The sequence below is a fragment of the Gobio gobio genome (genome assembly GCF_949357685.1).
Source record: "Gobio gobio genome assembly, chromosome: 11".
In the NCBI taxonomy this organism is placed as follows: Eukaryota; Metazoa; Chordata; class Actinopteri; order Cypriniformes; family Gobionidae; genus Gobio; species Gobio gobio.
This window is the reverse complement of record NC_137104.1, coordinates 40,476,907-40,497,414: the sequence shown is the minus strand read 5'-3', so window position 1 is coordinate 40,497,414 and position 20,508 is coordinate 40,476,907. Positions and strand designations below refer to the sequence as shown.

General features: G+C 40.7%; 1 protein-coding gene across 1 annotated transcript; it reads left to right on the top strand.

Moving 5' to 3' along the window:
- The first annotated feature begins 1,235 nt into the window (after window positions 1–1,235).
- Window positions 1,236–18,520, top strand: efna1a (ephrin-A1a). The gene is made up of 5 exons (XM_079829075.1): window positions 1,236–1,532; window positions 13,711–14,006; window positions 14,796–14,861; window positions 15,122–15,211; window positions 16,072–18,520. Exons 1-5 carry the CDS (start codon window positions 1,438–1,440, stop codon window positions 16,194–16,196), a joined length of 672 nt encoding a protein of 223 aa, XP_079685201.1. The 5' UTR covers window positions 1,236–1,437; the 3' UTR covers window positions 16,197–18,520.
- The last annotated feature ends 1,988 nt before the right edge of the window (window positions 18,521–20,508 follow it).

Here is a 20,508-nt window from a genome sequence, read left to right as displayed (position 1 = left end):
TATTGACACACCATAACCAACAAAGCTCGAAAGAATCTGGATGTGGCCCGTAAAAAGCTTAACAGTACCAAATTTTTAAAAAGTACGTTATTTCTTAAGTTAGGCTACTAACTAGAATTTTATGTCTTTTGAAATATTATTTGATGGTGGTTTGAGATGTTCGGGCTCATTATTAAAAGGAGAGATAGAGGAGACTTGAGCCCCATGATTTGTTCTATGAGAGGTACTTGAATTATGTATTAGCATTCAGCAGAAGTAACTGCTGTTTTGACAAGAGTGCTAAAATGCCTGCTGGCTCTTCTTGAATCTGTCAACAGACAGTGTGTATTGTGCAATACACAGTCACACGTGTGTATGTGTGATAGTGAGTGAGTGAGACTAGACTGAAGATGTGAGGTGCACACTATAGACATTTACAAGAATGAAAAATTATTTCCAAAATAAGCATGGACAGCAAACTACATTTTTTTTTACATTACATTATCCCTGGATCGTAATATGCACTTCCCTGCTATATAGTGTAGAAAAAGCTGCATGTCAAATGGGAAGGCTGTTCAAATACCTGAATGTATAGCTTTTAGAAGAAGTTAATTAAATTAAGCATGTTAAAGGTAATTCAGGCACGTGCAAGCATGTAATTTTATATTAGGAGCATTTGATTTGGTTGACTCTTCTCTGTTTGAGGGTAATCAATTGTATTCAGCTGATTAATCAAATATCAATTGCATAAACTAGAGAAAACAAATTAAGACAGACCAAATTGGATTGACCAAAGACTAGTCTATCTTGCATTTCGAGCCTGTGTGAAAGTGTTAAAGGCTTGTTCTTTTATACAAACTTGTGTTGATTGTGGAAGATGAAAGCATTTATACCCTAAGTGTTAAAAGGAAGCATTTCTAACACTAGCACTTAAGCTCGCTCGCATAATCCAATTAGAACGCGATGTTCTTTGAATGGCCGGGAGGGAATCGATATTAAACTTTTATTTAAAATCATATGGTGTTCCATGAACATGTCATGTTTCCAAGAATAGTGAATCGCAGTATATTCGGGAGAATGTGTTAATCGATTTCCCAACCTCAGTCTGAGCTAAAAGCTACAATGCATCTGTAGAGGGCAATCGACTGCTTCTCGGCTGTAGGGAGGGAAGCTTGTGTGTTGATTGGCTGTTGGAACTGTGGGCGTGGCTTGCGCGGAGATCTTTCTACAAAACCAAAATGCGGCGCAAAGAAAGTTTCATTCAGCACTGACTATATAGATAACAGACGCGGATCTCATGATTTATTGTCAGTCTTTGTAGCGCTGAGTGCAAACCGCTTATTAACTAGTTTAAGAGCAGTTTATAGCAACACGGCTCTACGTAAACAGGGCTTTTGAAGAAACATTACCTATTGCTGGTTATTTTCTTAATTTGGATTGAATCACAGAGGGTCTATAATGGATCTGGTGTGGCTATACATCGCAGCGAGTATCTGCACTTTGCTCGCCTCTGCTGAGAGACACACTGTTTTCTGGAATAGTACCAACCCTAAGTAAGTAAAGTAGCCTACTATTGCAATTTTTGCCACGTTTCATTTTAATGTTGTGATGGTATAGCTAATGTAATTTATTTTACGCCGAGACGCTGCTATTTAGTAATAACTTTTTGCGAACTCCAGCATCATTTGGCTTTTGTTTTTAGGGTTTAAGTAAATTATCAGAACTTTTTATCTTTATGTGTTAATGTTTCTTTGCAGTTAAATACGATTTTTATGGTCCGTGCATTTGGTAACGTTAGGTCTGCAGAGTTTGTTTACATTGTGGATGCGTTATGACGTTGTGGTGTTAGGCTACATCTTTACCTGTAACAGATTGCATAATCCAGGCACTCTTATTGAGTCATAATCTATCTAGCCTACTACCCATCACCGGAATGTTTGTTTACTTGTGTTTGTACATGTGATTCTGTATGAATTAAATCTGCCTCTTTCTAAGAAGAATTAATGCTTGCTGGGTGTGTGCTGACTGTGCTCGTTCTCGTAAACAAGTAATAGTTGCCTAAATTATGGTTATGGATATTTTCGTTTAATGTAAAAAAAAAATAAGATTCACGGTCTTGCCACATAGGCTTTTTTTTTTTTTGGCGTTGTTAATTCATGAGTTGAAAAAAATTATAGCCTATTTTTAAATTTATAAGTAATTATACTATTGTTTTACGTGTAGCTAGGAGTCAGTGAGGTGTTGAAATAGGTGTTGAATACTGTATGACTTTTCAGATGATTGATATGAGCGTAGCGGATGACTGGGATGGCAAAACTCGAGGCAGACGCGAGCGAATCACTTCTGGAGCTTTGTAAAGATTCGTTTGAACCGACTCTCCGAGCGTTTGCGATGGACTGAAAGGAGAACTTTGTTTCAGAGTAGAGTATACAATGTAAGGTGGTACAATGTATTCTCCAGCTGGTATGAAATATCATCTGTCCAAACAAACAGCGTGTGTAACTAAATACAGCAATATTTAACCAACTATTAAACCACAAAAGCATATTCATTTTCTGACTTCTGAGAAGACTTTTGAGCGATGACTCAAAGGAGTGCGGTTCACTGAAACGAACCGATTCTTTCAAATGAATCTGATTTCTTGAAGCTAAACCTGGCAAATAATATGTAGGGTCACGTTGAGTTACAGTAATGATTTTGTCATTTTTGAACAATTGGTGTTAATGTTCCAAGAGCCCAAAGGCAGTGAAACTATTAGTGTGATAGACAGAAAACTGAAGAATTAGCATCCTCCTCAAACACACACGCACACTTAAACCATCCACTCTTCTTAGAACAATAAGCGTTTGCTTCAGTAGATGTTATGATTACGTCAATGTCCAAACAACAGTGATCATTTTAGCGCCTGTGTAATCCACGCACTTACTATTTTTATTCCATATCTTGATCCCCCCCCCCCCCCCCCCCCCCCTTTTTTCTTTCGGCATTTCTTTTTTTCAATTCTTTCCACAAAGTAAACATAGTCAAGTAAATATCATAATTTGATTGCATTTGTATGCATTTCATGTCTCGGATGCGCATGTCTCACACTGTGTAAGTCTTGGGGGAAGGTTGACTCTAGGGTCGACAGACCATTGCAGCTGAGGCCAGCTTTTTTTTTTCAGCGCGAGAGGTGATCCTGAGTCAGGTCGTGTCAACGCGCATGTTTGAATTTGTTGGTGCATGTTCTTGATGTGCTTGCAGCTGCTTGCTGAAACACATGTGCTGTAGTGTTGCTCACAGTCGATAGTTGATCAACTGGAAGGTGTGTTTCAGTGGGAGCTTATTAAGGAGTGTCCTGGTGAGCGCTTGTTTATGGTTCACTGACTCACTCATATATTTATTAACCAAACTTCCTCTATTAAATTCTCTGAGCACTCCTGCAGCGTGTGTTTTTCTCTGTTTAACCATTTGGTAGTACAACTATATGACTTGTAATTCATTAACGGAATAGTTCACCCAAAGTTAAAAAATAAAATAATTTATTCCTATTGTTGCAACAGAAAGAATTGCACCAACCATCATTAAAAGATATCATAAAAGAGCTCCAAATGACTATTTTCAAGATTTCTAAAGTCACATGATGGCTTTGTTTGAGGAACAGAGCGAGTCATTACTCACTGAAAATGTGCCCTAGAATTCTTTGGCATGTTAATGAAAGTTCATGAGATGAAGACAAAGTCCAATTCATGAACTTTTAAGTGGAATATTTTCATCGTTCAATCCGTTTATCCAGTTCAGAAAACTAGTCTGAATTGTTTGTTCATGAATCACATGCTTACCAACTCAAGGTTCTGGTCCTAATTCGTATTTTTTATTAGTGAATTACTAAAAAAAAAAAAAAATTCACTTGAAGCTACTGTATGACTTCAGAAGATTTGGAATATAGTACACAAGACACATTATGATTTTTTTTTTAATGATTTTGAAAGCTCCAGTCCCTATTTATTGTAATAGTTTGGCAAAGAGCGACTAGTACACTACACTTTTTCCTTTTATGTTCCATGTAAGGATGAGAGAGGAAGTAAAAAATGACAGAAATGTCTTTTTGTTGGGTGAACTAATCTTTTAATATTACTCCTGAATGCTAAAACTTTTCTATAATTGATGCTCTTATTTTATCAGCACTCATAGGCTTATAGAGATTTCTTCTCTTTTTGTATCTTTCTTCAGACTCTTTTTCTCTTTCTTTGCTCTCTCTCTCTCTCTCTCTCTCTCTCTCTCTCTCTCTCTCTCTCTCTCTCTCTCTCTCTCTCTCTCTCTCTCTCTCTCTCTCTCTCTCTCTCTCTCTCTCTCTCTCTCTACCTGTCCTTCCCAAACCTCCTCCCTTTCCTCTGGCTGCGTGCCCCGTACCGCATGGTTAACTGGCACAAAGTTCAGCCTCTCCTCTGCTCCTATTTCTTTAACTCTTTCCATCTATCGTTTTCGCTCTTCCCATCAGTACCCCAAAACTCTCCGACCTCCTCACATTTTTGTTTCTTCTCGGCTTGTCCGAGATCACCCCATTGTGTTACTGTTTCACCCTGTAAAAAGGCCTTTTACATGGTTTAATTCAGCCAGAAATGGGTCTTTCTTGGTTTTCTACCCAAAATGTCCCATTCACTGGTGTTTTTTTCCAGGGAATGGGGCTTTTTGCTTGTGGGGTTTTGCCAGCTAAGTGCTTTTTTGTTATACGTTCCAGCCAAATTAGCACGCTCCCACCGCAGATCTGCAGCAGAACAAAACCAGGGGCTAGTGTGACCAATTGCGGGGCAGAGTTCGCAGCCGAAATGAAGTGCCATTCATGCGGTGTGTCTGTCACTGTGCGTGTCTGTAGATGTGTGCGGAGAGGAGAAGTGGAGATAGAAACCGGTGATAAAGTGCCATTTTGCTTTTGTCTACATGTCACTTAGCATCAAACCCATCAGATCTGTGTGTGTGCGTGTTACACTGACAGTGAGGGAGTGAGTGATGAAGTGCCATTCACTCTCTGTAGTCTGTCACTCTCTGGTGGCCTTCAAATAGGGAGGCCGCCACTCGAGCCCACCTCTCTCCCGATCTCCTGTCTGGCTTCTCCCTCGTTCCCTATACCTTTTATCTCAGCCATACACGCCAGCGCTTTTCATCCTTTTATTCGGTTCCCGTCCTTATTTCCTTTCCCACTGTGAAAGGAGGAAGAAAAAGAGGTGTTGAATTTTTTCCTTTATCGGTTTTGGCAGCCATAAACACCAGAGCCTGTCTCACTCCCCTTTTCTCCTCCCTTTCACCTTCTTCATGCCTATTCCGTCCATTCTCTGACTCTGAATTCTGGCGATATCCACAGAATTCAAATGGCCGTCATTCACAAAGCTCTACAGATTCCCGCCCATTGAGTGTTTGTTTTTTTGCTAGTTTAGTGCACATTTCCATTTAAAGGGTTAGTACACACACAAATGAAAATAGTCATTGGTTACTCACCCTTATGTCCGTAGGCACCGATCCTGTGAGAGCACCCACGGAAATGGTCAAGCACCCACAGAAAAACACGAGACATTCTCCATTCATTTTAACCACACAAAAAAATCAAATGAGACTGAAGAACCTCTCTGATTGGAGCATCTCACATCGGGTTCCGGAGGGTCGTAATACACACAATTCTACTGTTATATTTAGCATGACATCATAACAACCTGACACAAAAGCTTTTTGTTTTTGTTGCAAAATGATTAAATTGCATTTTTAAGTAATTAACTCCATAATCATCAGCAGTGGTGGATCTACATCTACATAACTTGGTGCTTGTGTCATTCTAAATCCATAAGACTTACATTCATCTTTGAAAACTTATGAACAGAAAGTACTATATTTGATGAGCTCTATGTATACGGGGTTAAACGACTTATGTGACATGATTAAAGTTGAGTCGACTAGTCACTGATGACATCATTTAATGAACAAATAAGCCTGAACCTTAAGCTGAGACTCGAACGCGCGTTGCCTTGTGCACAGCTATGGCATATGAAACCGCGTTGCCCACAAGGCTATTGCTCCTGCATAACAGCTTATTTTTATCAGTTCTTTCATCATTGGGTCATTATATTTCTCACAGATTTCTGCTCGTTCTAAATCAGAGACAGATAAAGTAGCACATAAAGATTACATTTATATGAATGCATTAGTGAGCGAGCGATTGCATGTGAATAAATTTTACCTGGCAGTGACTCTCTACTAATAGTGAAGGGGATTTTAGTTACTAAGAAATATATGCTAGAACTTTTCAGTTTCTAACCTCATCTTAAAAAACAAAACAAAAAAAAACTACATTTTCCTCTATTCTCTCCCTAATCTACTCTGAGCAATGTCCAAAGTTTAGTATTTCAAGCATTCGCCTCTTCATGACGGATCGCTTCCTGTATTCCTCAGTTGTAAGTCGCTTTGGAAAAAAGTGTCTGCTAAATTAATAAATGTAAATTGAAGCTATTTTATTCATAAATCACAGAACAGTGTTGATAATACATTTCTGCGCTACTGAATGTTTCTGTCCATGCAATATGCACGTGATGTGCGAGCTACTGTCTGTATACAATGCAGCACGCATTAGTTTAGAACACTGATTAACTTATGTGTACAATAAGCTGCACTCTAAAAAATGCTGGGTTAAAATGAACCCAAATTGGGTTATTTTGGCAACCTAGCGCTGGGTCAAAAAGGGGCTTACCCTTCGCTGGGTTGTTTGGACCAGAAATGTTGGGTTAAATGTTTGATCCAGTATGCTGGGGGGTTTTTTAACCTAAATGTTGGTGTAAAATTACTACATTGCTGAATTAAAATAAACCCAAAATGGGTTTAAAATTAAGCCAGAAATCACTTTTACACACATAGAATGACTAAATGTGGCATTCACCCAATCAATTTTGAGAATCCAGATGGTATAATCAAACATATCTTGTGGAGCGCTTTTGGAGTATGCATTTATTTGTCATTTTACCTGTTGGAAACCGCGTTAAAGTGGACTTCAAAGATTGCTTATGTTGCGCCCTCTATAGGCCATGATCAGCGACTAGTCAACGTCTAGCTTAAAGCATCATGGCAGAGCATTAAAGGGTTGGTTCACCCAAAAATGAAAATATTGTCATTTATTACTCACCCTCATGCCGTTTGACACCCGGAAACGGAACTAAAATTAAGATATTTTTGTTGAAATCCGATGGCTCAGTGAGGCCTGCATAGCCAGCAATGACATTTCCTCTCTCAAGATCCATTAATGTACTACAAACATATTAAAATCAGTTCATGTGAGTACAGTGGTTCAATATTAATATTATAAAGCAGCGAGAATATTTTTGGTGCGCCAAAAAAACGAAATAACAACTTGTATAGTGACGGCCGATTTCAAAACACTGCTTCATGAAGCTTCGGAGCGTTGCAGGCCTCACCTATGCAGGCCTCACAGAGCCATCAGATTTCGACAAAAATATCTTAATTTGAGTTCTGAAGATGAACGGAGGTCTTACGGGGTGTTGAACGGCATTAGGGTGAGTAATAAATTACATTATTAAAATTTTTGGGTGAACAAACCTTTAAAGTCGAAGTCTGTACAGCCCCTACTATGTATGCGCATCAATCAATGTTTATATATGAATATAAAGCGCTCAAAATAAACCTCACAGTTTATATGGATTATGTTTTATAAAGCGTTAAAGTTTTTGGTTAATTGACTTTCAATGGAGGGACTAAAATCTCCCAGATTTCATTAAAAATGTCGTAATTTTGTTAAAGATGAAAATCAAACATTTTACAAATTATTAAGATATATAAACCCATTCCACAGAATTGACTTCTTCATTCCCTCATCCCTTCTCCAGATTCTAATCAGGGTTTTTTTGCTGATTGCTGACCCATAATAATCTTTTCCAGCAGAGTCCTTGTTCCTTCAGGCTCCTACATACAGTCCCTATCAGGCAGAAGTGTGTTCTTTATAATATAATGTACAAACGAATGGTGTGGTTTGTCAAATAATGAGGGATTTACTATATTGTAATTTGCAAACCTGAGTGAGTAAGTGAACTCTGGCCAAAGGTTGAGGAGACGGCCTTTTCCCTCGTTAAGCTTGAGTTTCCTGGCCAAGTGTTTTCCCGGGAAAATGGCACATCCTGCGCGTACAATAAACAATACCTTTCTCACACACTCGCGCACGCAAGCAACCTACTTCTTACACAAGTCTCAGCAACACACTTCCTCGTACACACGCATGCTCTTTGAATTATTGTTCATACGAGTTAAAGGGCTTGAGAAAGTGATAGTTTTGTCTGCAGCTCAGTATCAAGAAAACGCGTGCCTTTATGCCCATCTCTCATCTGTCCCTCATTACTTTCCCACTCTCTTCGTTTTAAGTGTTTGTTCATTACACCTGCAGTAATAATACTGTTATCTTTCTGTTTTATCATACAGTGCTGTCACGGCATTTCACTCCCTCAGGATTCCCAGAATTGTTCTTCCTTCTCAGTCATTACTTTTCCTTCCTGTCAACATATTCTTGCACATCTTTGTTTTACTTTAAGCGTTTCATCAGTTCCTTTCATATTTAAGGACACCTGTTCAGCCGAATGTGTTTTCAAAGGTGTATTTAACTGCTTATTACAATCACACGCTAAGTATTTGTCAGGGATGTGTTGTGTTTGCATGCGTGCGTGCGTGTGTTTGTTGTGTTAGGATCTTTACAATCTCAACCCCTTGAGTTTTTGTCTCCACACTCTTGTTGTTTGTACTGTTCTGGACTGGTTTTTAAGGGGAAGGTCCATTCCCACGACACGTTGCACGCATTTTAATACAACACTGTGCGAGAGGCCACGCCCCCTGCAGGATGGCTTATGCTTAAACAATGCAAGGAACTACTGAAGCCATTTTCATGGCGATATGAGTCGCCTTGTGTGCTTCTCATTTCCCTTCACACTGAGTGCTCCAGTGTTTCTAATTATTTAAGTAATTTATTACTATATCTTTGAGAGGATATCGGAGCTGGCCAGAGCCAATGGGTTCAGTTGACCAGCCGGGACTGTAATTAATCTAATAGATCGGACAAATAAGGAATTAGACGACTAATTCCTAAGGCAGCTTTTAAGACACCATACCAATTAAGAGTTTAGGAATGTAGCTTATGTTATTATACACAGCTTAGATTCTCAGCTATATTTGGTTTAAAAAAATGGCAAAACATTGCATTTTCGAGTAGATCTTTATCACATACCATTTCTTTACAATAGAGGAAAGAGTTCAGTCATATGAGAGAGCAAATCTGACAACTTGATCAGCGGCGCTGAGAGACAAAAGATGGAGCGATTCGAAGGGAAAGAAAAAAGATTGATGTGGATAAGATGAATGTAAACAAGATGGATTGAAAAAACCCCGGTGTGGAATATTGTCTCGAATGGGGGAACTGGTCGATTTTGGTCGCCATGGAAATCACAAAGGGCCAGAGTTGGTGTCCACGAACGTAGGTCACTAACCAACATACCCCGAATTCCAGCGAGTCAGTCTATGATTGGTTGAGAGCGCCTTGGGGGCGGGGTCGCCGGGAGAATGAATGGGTGATCAAACAGGCTTATTGAGTGCTGAGAGACGAACCGAGAGAGTGGACAGAGATGGATGGATTGAAGAAAAGATGAAAGAACAGGACTGGTCCGAGTTGGGGCGAGGACAAGCACAAGAGCTGGCTCCATTTTGGTGTATCAAAGGATTCTTTGCTTTTTTCCTTTCTTCGCATTCTTTATCTCTCTTACACCTGCACAGTACAAAGCTTCTTTTTTTGGGGCAAAAATAAGACCATTTTCCTTTCCAAACCAAACTGCCTCACCAATTCCTTTCCCTTTTTCCTTCCATCGCTCTTTTTCTACCTCCCGCCAGCCTTTGTTGCATTTCCAACCAAACCAGTCCACTGTAACGCTCCAACTGTGTTTCAGAACAATAAAGAGCTTGCTATGGGCCCCTCATCTCTCTCTCTCTCTCTCTCTCTCTCTCTCTCTCTCTCTCTCTCTCTCTCTCTCTCTCTCTCGCTCTCTTTCTGCTTGCATTAAACTGAATGAGGCCCCTGGCCCCTCAGCAACCTAGGCCGGGTAATCCCGGAGCACAGAGCACCCGATGATCCTGCCACACTGCATTCCGAACCAGTCACCCAGAACAACAGAGCTTGCATTAGCACTGAATTAAAACGGCAGAGGTTTCAGGGGCTAACGACAGTCATTTTAGCCAGCGAATGCAGGTGTGAGGGCCAGAGCGAAGGATGGATATTTGAACAGATCCGGGGTCAGAATTTCGTTAATTACCGCTTAGACTGTAGTATCAGGTGGTGAAAGCCACAAAAGATCGCAGATCGAATGACGGGGATGTTGGCGGGCCTATTGTTGGAGTCTGTGTGTGTGTGTGGCAAAATGTGTGTGTTTAAATACCCCAGACCTTCCCTTTTAAACAGGTGAATGTGTAAAGAATGTTAACTTCTGTGCTTCTGTGTGTGTGTTATAAGTGTGTGTTAAGGTCTGCGCTGCTGACTCCGAGCATTTCCTCAACCTCTCACCCCCCACTGATCATCCCCCCTTTCTCTAAGCTCCAACATTCCAGCGAGTGATAGAGTGTTGAAATGAGAGAGGGAGAGGGAGGAGAGACCAATTGATAGACGGACTTAGAGGGGGTAAAAAAGAACAACAACGACAAAACTTTGAACTAAAGATTAAGAGACCTGAGATTAACCCTACAGTTGCCCATTTGGCACCAGTTCAGTTCTGTTGGCTGAGCATTCCACCGATATTTACAGGAAGATGAGTTCAGAAAGGAAGAACTTCAGCTATTCACGTGTTACGGTAAGCACGGACGTGACTCACAAGCACCCGCATTCGTCCGCCAAGTTTCAGTCTTTCAGAAGTTCAGTTATTCATTAATTTTTTTTTATCAATTTCACTGCTTTGGCAATATAGATAATACCTATAAAGCATAGTCATTTACATGGTCAAGACAAAGAGAACATGTTTAATATCGCAGCTGTCTGACCATTAGCATGCCTCTTTTGAACCCTGTGACCATAAAAAGGACAAAACACAAATGATTTAAGTTCATCTATGGATGCTCAAGATGAAGTTGAGTCTAGTATGTGTGATGAATGATGCTAGAATGAGCAAATGGCATTACTGTATGAATAAAGGCATTGATAAAGTAACTGTAGCGTTTGAAAGGACATTGGCGCAGGGAGCACCCGCTGACCCCTGTATTGAGACAGTCCATCCCCCACTGCTTTCTCCCACCCTCCCCACTGACTCCCAGCCCCCAGGGGCTAAAGGGGGGAGCTGCATAATTGCCCCCCTCTGGGACCACTTTAATTCCAGTCTTTGTGTCTTAATTGCCCCCCCTCCAGACCCCTTTTTGATGAACACATTGGGGCCATACCACAAACAGATTTTAATCAGGGCTTTAACGGGGTGTGTGTGTGTGCTGGTGCACCAGATGACTGCTCCCAAGCATCTGGTGACAGCAGTTAAAGAATGCGAGACATGTAAATTATTATTGGCGGTGAGGTTTGCTTCATTCATCAAACAAAGATGCCTCAGTATGTGACTGCCGTACACAGCCACCAGAGAATTGAAGTGTGTGACCGGGAGTGCTAAGTTTGGCTTTATGTGTAACACTGAGTGTGTGTGTGTGTGTGTGTGTGTGTGTGTGTGTGTGTGTTTGGATCTGCAGTGAGTGAAAGCAGCAGGCCAATTAAAAGGGTTGTATGTGTGTGTAAGACTAGAAGGGGTCTGGAGCCAGATCGTCTGTCCTAAGACCAAGGAGTCCCCCCATCAACAAACAAGAAAAAGAGAGAGACTCTGCAGACTTTGATCATCAAGCAGACGTGTGGATGTTGTCACACACTGACAGAAACACCCACTCTGGGAAATAGCGCTACTGCCATTTACACCAGACAGGGAGGAATTCTCCAGAAATTAGGAGGATTGCAGTTAGCGTCTATGACGCACATTTAGGCCCTTGAGAGGTTTGTGATCGAGTATTTCAATATTTCAACTGATTCCCTACAACGCTACTTCAAACATGCCAATGTTTCCAGATGGAAACTGTAAGTCTAGATGTTTTACATTTAGAAGCTACACAATTCGAGGAATCAATCACATCCTTAGCATAAACAGTGCAAGTTACTAATATGTGTAGTACTTGGTTATATTCTCAATGATTGTTATTGATTTTGTGAACAATTCATCCATGCATGTTTCATTTAAAAAAAAAAAGAATGTTTTAATCAAAATGTGGTAACTCGATCTTCCAGTGAAATTACAGACTTTTCCCTGGTGATGCATGCTGGAATTCTCTATTCGTTTAGTACATGTAACCCCTGCCCCTTTTTTACTATCAACTGCTTCCATCCAATCAACCAATGGACAGAACCAAGTCCCTGCCCTACAATTTTTTCTTTTTTGATAGCCCTTTTTACTCGGATGTATGTCACAATACAGAAGGAAAGATCTGTCGCTACTAGGGCTAGCAAGCTTTAGCCAGCATCATTCACAAAGCTCGACCTTTAATAGCAAATCCCAGACTGCCAAAAATTCGATTCCACAAGAGAAATATACGTTTGAGAGTATGAGAAGTGAACCTGATCACCATCCAAAAAGTTGCGCCCGGGGAGCCCAAAACGTTTTTATAGCTGATTTTAGACCTGGCTGATGTTGAGCACATAATGAAACTGTCTGAACCTGAGCTGAGCTCAGAAACGAACATATGGAAGCTAAAGTGGCATCCGATGATGGATGGATGAATAAATAAACGAGGGCATTCTTTCTACCTCTGGCATTCTTCAGTGGGCTGCACATAAACAGAGATAGCACACTGCCAGAAGAGCTACAGGAGCAGAACTAAGAATGAAGCAAATGCTGGAGAGAGGGAGGGCGTGGAGAGGAGTAGACAGGCAGACTGTCTCTGTCGCCTCCCTCCGTGTGTCAAATGAAAGGGAGAAGTGTGGCGTAGACAGGGTGTGTATAACTCCGTCAGCCGGAGTGCGTGTGTTTATCTGTAATGAGTAAGGGAGTATTGACGAAACGCAGATTTATTTCTCTATTTGTGTTGGTGAGTGTGTTTCTGCAGATAGTCAATAGTCATCACCTGGTGATGCAACCTGACAGATTGCAAATCTCTTTTTGCGTAAATAAGACTCTGCTCTCAAGAGGCGAGCGAGATCAATACGTTGCACACATTCACACCAACATGTCCATGTTCCTACCAGCTCTGACCTATTCTCTGCGTACGTACAGTGTGCAGCTCGATCAATGAACCGATGTTTAGAATAATCTATATTCATGCATCTGTCCCGGCTCGTCTTCTGCAAAGAAATCAACATACTCATCTGTCTTTCCATTGTTCGCATTTTTCGTCTTTTCTTCCCTGCCGCCATCCCTTTGTGATTTGCCGTCTGGTCGTCTTTGAGATGGTATTGTAGATCAATGCAAGGGCAATTGAAAATGTGATTGCATCAGGCTCGGCATTCAAGTCACTCGCTCTGTGAAAGTTCTCTAAATGAAGAATTCAAGAATGAAGAGTGACATCACTGGAGTTATTCTCATTTTCTTGCTTTTCTCTGATTTCTTGTCTCCCAAAATTGAGCTTTACAGCTTATTTTATAATGGTGTTATTTACATTTGCTTCATTACATTGCTCTTTGCAAGTTTGTTTACAAAAAAAACCTTTTTCTTTCAGGTTCCGATGGAACAACTATGCGGTTGAGGTACGCCTGAACGACTACCTAGACATCGTGTGCCCTCACTACCCACTGGGCGAAGTGCCGTCACAGGACGCCGAGCGCTACGTGCTCTACATGGTGGAACGGGAAGACTATGACACCTGCCGTCCACAATCTTACGACCAGATGCGTTGGGAATGCGGCCACCCTTTCGCCCCGCACGCACCCGAAAAGTTCTCCGAGAAGTTCCAGCGTTTCACGCCATTCACTCTGGGAAAAGAGTTCCGACAGGGCGAGAGCTACTACTACATCTGTGAGTACAAGCCTTGAAAAGTCCGCTTGCACTTAAGCTATGAATGTGAACATTCATGGTGGATCGTTTTGAAGAATGGTTGGGGGTGGAAATGTTTTTGAACATCTGAAAACCGGTTATAGATTTATTGCCCCACAAACCATACGCTGAATGCTAAGTCTGTGAGTCATATTTGAGCCCTTCTTTAGCACCACAGTAATGAATTCATTTCAATTTGTGTTGCGGACTGCTAAACTGGCAGCAGAACCGCTACGTGTCTTTCTGGCATCCCCACGGGCTATCCTTGGGGAGTTTCGGGCTGTCGGAAACACAAGGAACACAATTCAGCAAGCATGTGGACTGGAATATGGAGGTCTAGAATTAACAATGGTGAAATTCGACAACCTATTTTAGAACCTTCTAGGAAAGCGTTCTTCTAAAAAGGCTAATTCTGCAAACACTGTGTAGTGAAAGGTGGAGTTTTTGATGGATAAAATGCTTTAGATCTGCTTTGACAGTTTAAAGTCTGCTTTTTGACACACCAGCACAGTTTATCTCAGTTTTTCTGACACAGTGTAAACTCTAGTGTGAAGGCGCCTTAAGAAGTAAAGAACAGTTCCACCAATGTAGTAAAAGAGATCAGACACAGGTCACAGGTCCAGGTGGCTGCTATGGAGAAGTGGATTAGCCACTGCACGTCTAACACTATTAACCTCCTTTCTAATTAACCTGTCTGCTACCCATTTACTCATTTACTCCCTACCTTTTATCTTCCTCTATCCTGACGACCTTCTCTTTTTTGCCTTACAGCCAAACCACTGCACCACCATGGAGAGGAATGTCTGAGACTCCGAGTAGACGTAGTTGCCAATGATGGTGAGTATCGCCGCCCTGGTGGTGTGTAGGTGAACTGGCAGATCTTATGCCGCCTGCACGTGCTATTGGAAATGTCCTATTTCCCACTTCTGAAGTCGTGTTTATGAGCTAATAGCATTAAAATTTTGACTTGTGAGGGCGTTCGTGTCTAGGAAACTAGTATTTACGATAATTCCGATAGGACGTGATGGTTGCATTAAAACTGCTTGTATTTTGCATGTCAGTTGATCTGTGAATTAACTCTGTTTTCTTCCATTCAGGCTCTCAAGAAGCCAGGGTTGGCACAGGAAATGGATCTAAGGTGGGCACAGGGGGAGGAGCTCACACACCATCTAATCGGTTACCAGCAGGTACGGTCACATCGATTTAGGTTTTAAAGGGTTCGTTCACCCAAAAAATGTAAATACTGTCATTAATTACTCTCCCTCATGTCGTTCCAAACCCGCAAGACTTTCGTTCATCTTCGGAACGCAATTGACCGTTCGCAAAGACTCGCCCCTTTTAGTTACTGTTGCTATGTCCGACAAGCCATGGCGCTCTCCACACACGTCCTCACATAGAGAAAATACATCACAAATTTAAACAATAAATACCGTTTTGTGGCTCTTTAATGTGTCATGATCGCTGTAGCGCCTCAGGTAAAGCTGCTCGTAAACCGATCATCTCTTTCTTGTAGTTCATTGATAAGCACAAAATAAACATGAATGAACACTAAAAGAAATGTTGTTTCAACCACGGAAAGACGTCAGTACACACCGTTTTTCCAAGTTCATGTCCACCAACGTTAATCTACTAACTCTCCTGACTGGTTTGTCGGATAAAACAGCAGATTCGGCAACGTGATTGGTCAGATCGCCTGTCAATCAAACTTGTGGCGACGGGTGAATTGAAGATCTTTTTGATTAAATCTGAAAGATTTCTGTCCTTCTGTTGGCAGCTACGCAACTAACACTTTGATGCTTCAAAAAGTTCATAAAAGATACAATCGCTTTATATGATGAACAGATTTAATTTGTGTTCCAAAGATAAACGAAAGTCTTAAAGATTTGGAACGACATGAGGGTGAGTAATTAATGACAGAATTGTCAGTTTTGGGTGAGCTATCCATTTAAAACTTGTGTTATGTATGGCCTTAGATAAAGTTTCTGGCCTTATATCACCTCCTGCTACTAAAAACCGAAATATCTAATATATTATTTCCATGTTACAGATGATCCTGTTGTGAATCTTCCTGAAGTACAGAAAAGCATGCGGACAAACTCCGCCATTTCAGGAGCATCCTGGACTGTTCTCACAACCTTACTCCCCCTTTTATTGTTGTTGGTCTTACAGTGAGGTGAACACTGTACACAAAATACTATAATGACGGCGGCCTGTGTTGATGGAAGCACACAGAGGTAGCTCTTTACATCCCAGTGCTGGCCATTGGGAGAAGCGTACAGGAAGTGGAGCTCTTTCACACTGCTGGTGGCAGTGGAAAAGCGGAACTGGAATGAACACTTTGAACTTTCGGACACTTCTAAAGAACAAAAAAACGAGACGTCAGTATTTTTCTGGAAATATTGTTCATGCAAAGGGAGATGTTTTCCCTTTTCCATTTTTTTTTCTTCATTTAAACGTCTGACCACTCAAAACCTGGATAAGAACAAACTGAAACAGTAATGCAGAATTTGGAATTAGCATGTACTTGGAATATGGACAACCCCCTTTATTTGAGTGTCACAATGAGGGGACGCAAGCCAAGAATGAGCCAAAGACCACAGAGGAGTAGAGCGATCAAAACCGCTCATTGTTTTCTCATGTTTTGTAGATCCAGAGAAATAATTGAGTTTCGTATTAACTTATGTAGCATCAGCTCAGTGGGTTTTATTCTCACTGTCTCGTGATTTAACAAGACTTTTTGCTGTACCTGGATTTAAACCGGGAAATGCAGCACAGAACACACGCGTACCCCTTTACCGCAGAAATGGTGCTGGTGCCTGTGATGGGACATCTGATTGGGCTGATCCAGATTGGGCTCCGGCACCCTGACAGCGGAAAAAGGCAGCGTCCGATATTGTTTACCAAACCCACTGACACACTTCCGTTCAGAAATAATGTGTTGTTTTTTTGTACATTCATTGTTTAAAGAAATAGTAAATTATTAGTTTTGCTGCAGAACAAATTACTGTATATAGTGAGCAAAAATGTTTACTGTGTGATGGAGACGTGAGAGAGGAGAGACTCGTTGCGTTGGATTAATGTGTTGATGAAAAGGTGACAAAAAGGGAAATTATATTATTGGACAAATACACACACTTCTTCCCAAGTGTGTGTGTTAACAGAAGAGTTGTGACGGTATGTCCTGCGACGGTGGGTCAGATCAACACCCTCTTCATTTAAACTGCCAAGCACAATCAATGAGAAGCACACTCTCACACAATCACCAATGTACACCTGGAAGTGAACTTCATGAGTAAGAACAGAAGTAATTTAATCTAAGATGGGTAGAAAGAAAAAGGAAATTCAGGAAAACATAATTCGTAATTGGACTACACTAAATATTGCAAATGGCCAAATTATATTTTTACTTTAATTAATTTATGCTGGTACTAATATCAAAATCATGGAAGCTTGTTTACTCCAAAGAATAAAAAATAAAAAAGGTAATTGCGACTTTTTTTTCCTCGCAATTGTGAGTTTACATCATTTTTCAAAGAATTGTGTGATATAAAGTCGCAATTGCAAGTTATAAAGTCAGAATTGCGTTATATAGTTTATATCTTGAAATTCTGAGTTCATATCTTGCAATTCTGAGAAAAGTCTGTCTTTTTTTCCCTCCGACTTTATAACACGCAATTCTGACTTTATATCTCACAATTCTGAATTGCGAATTATAAATCAGAATTGTGTGATATAAAGTCAGAATTGTGAAATATAAATTCACAGTTGTGAGAAAAAAAGTCAGAATTGTGAGATGTAAACTCACAAATGTGAGATAAAAAAAAAAAATTTTTCGCAATTATCTTAAAAAAAAAACAAATTGTGGGGGAAACAAGCTTCCATACAAAACAGCCACATAGCCCATGTGTCATATAACACCAATATTAATGTTAATGATAGTTGACGTTCAAAATCATTAAACCTCCTTAAATAGTCTGATACATAAAAATACGCCAAAAAAAAAAAAACATTGTGGCTGATGAATCCCAAAAAGGCCAAATAACATCTGATTAACTGGCCTGTCTGATATATTGGTCTGTCACTACAATATAAGCTTAGCAATTTTGTTGTAAATCTATATATACTATACACTATCAGGAACATTTATTGTGGGGAAACTGGACCAGGCTTACACACATTTATAACACTAATCAGCTAAAGCACTATGAACGAAACACCACATACACTGACTCTGACATGATGTAGCTGTTTAAGCTCAATTCCAGACAGTTGTTTGTACGACTGGCACAGCTGTATACGATTAACGTTAGGTCACTTTGATTCATTTTTTCATTTTCTTTTTTTATTGTCATATTCTTATTTGTACATGTATTGTGTAAAATGTATATTATGTATATAAAGAGGATTATATAAAAGAAAAAGACCTTTGATAAAAAAACAAAACAGTTAATGTGAAGATTCTTATGTGAAAATAAATGATATTTTTGGCAAATTCGATTGTCGCAGACCTTGTGTTTTTTAGTATTAATATTGTGATATTTATTATAGATGATTTAATAAATAAAAAAATTCTCCCTCTTGCAGCAACTTCTCAGGCCCTATTTTAACGATCTGAGCACATGGCGTAGGTGCACTTAGGACGTGTCCGAATCCACTTTTGCTATTTTAAAGGGTAACTAAACCCTAAGCCAACTTTTTTTAGTTAATGATCTGTAATACTGGGGCTTTATTAATGCTGTTCATTGATTTGAGTAAATGTTTTGACATTTGGGTATAAAGTGTTTTAATTCTATAAAATATGGTGTAAAACCGCCAAAGTGCTGCCCTCTTAAGGTTGAACGGTGGCTACTGCAGTTGAATTTTCCTATTGGACGTTGTGGTACATCGTGAGGTAGGATGGTACTTCCAACGGCTCACTACCCACGCCCCTGGCACGAGCTCACCACGCCCTCAGAAATGTTTTCCCCAATCACATAATGAGAACGGCTTCACTCCTGTATGAACTGTTATGTTACATGAAGTAGAAACATTATGAATGAAACTTACTTGACACTTGCTTTAACATTGTAATGAAGAAAATGCGGTTAAATAATGCAGTTGTCAGTACACGTCAGGATTTTCTTGCGATATTATTGCCGCCCGTCATGTGTACAGATAAGTTTCATACATGAGACGCACTTTCAAACCCTGACACACAAGTGATTGCCGCGGTAACGAACAACAATACCATAACGTGCTGGCATATATAGTCTTTTATTTGAGGAAATTTGTTTATAATAGGCTATTAGGTCTGAACTTATTGGTCCTGCGCTGCTTATTGATTCAGTTAATTTGAATGAAAATACATTGTATGTATATCAGATATCTGATCTATTTTTAGTGGCATTCAGTATAAGGATTTGACTGTTCATAGATTAGGTCAGTTCTCTTGCGCTGCTGCTTCACTAGCATCGTCGGCATCGGGAGTTAACGCAGTTTGAGCCAGCGGTTTGCATTGATAAGGCTCTGGGTCTGTGTCTACAGACAATTCACCCTCCTCCACTTCAGGTGAAGGTGGGGGAGAATGACCGCTCTGTTGCAAAGCTACTGGAGTCATTCCAGTCATTCTCCATCTTTGCGACTCGCGAGTCAGACAGCTGTCAATCAATCCGTCACTGCGGGTCTCAGGTGCACACCCTCCGCTCAGCTCCGCCCTCGGCTCGTCCCCTCTGTCTCCGCTGGGCTCTGCCCACTTTTCCAGCATTTTTCAAAAATTGCCAGTGGGTGGAGTTAAGCTCTGAGCTGGGGTTTAGTTACCCTTTAACGACGAAAAAATACGGACTATGCGCCAGGCGCATGGTCCAAAAGGGTTCTACCAAGGCTGGATCCCAAATGGCACCCTGAACCCTCACGGCCTTCCTCTAAGTCCGCACTTTTGTGACGTAATGCCGCTTTGACTGCCGAGTACAGTCCTCTGCGTGGCTCGCAAACTTGCGGGCTCAGCTGAAGTGCGCATCGAGGGCACATAGCGGTCGCAAAGGGGGCGCACGCGAGCACCCTTCTGAAACCTAAAATGATGAATGGGACACCCTACGGTCTCGTGGACTTAACAGACACACGCACGCGGAAGCCATTGTAAGTCCACAAGACCGAAAGTGCATAGAAGTGTGGCATTTTGGAGTCATGGGTGTGTTCTGGGCATAACGTGCAATAGAATCTCATCTCCCATTCCCTTTAAAAGCCAATTGCATTTGCACAATGGCAGATTTGCTATTTACAATGGCGGAATTTGCGAGCGAAAGACTGAACGCTTCTCCAGAGAGGAATCTTTTATTTTTTATATTTAAAAATTTTGTGTGCTGATGCATATCCCTGTTTGTGTAATAAGCAAAGTATACGCGCGTTGTAGGTGTATATTACTAACACGCTCTTTAAATAACACAAAAAAATCTGCGCTATTGACTTTAGAGCAGGTTTTTGTTGGTCAATGGCGCAGTCATTTTCA

Bases quoted from the DNA above. Each gene is read 5' to 3' on its own strand.
- efna1a (XM_079829075.1), top strand. From the start codon at position 1,438: ATGGATCTGGTGTGGCTATACATCGCAGCGAGTATCTGCACTTTGCTC. The intron at 14,007-14,795 runs GTGAGTACAAGC...TTTGCCTTACAG, and splicing joins CGAGAGCTACTACTACATCT to CCAAACCACTGCACCACCAT. The intron at 14,862-15,121 runs GTGAGTATCGCC...TCTTCCATTCAG, and splicing joins AGACGTAGTTGCCAATGATG to GCTCTCAAGAAGCCAGGGTT.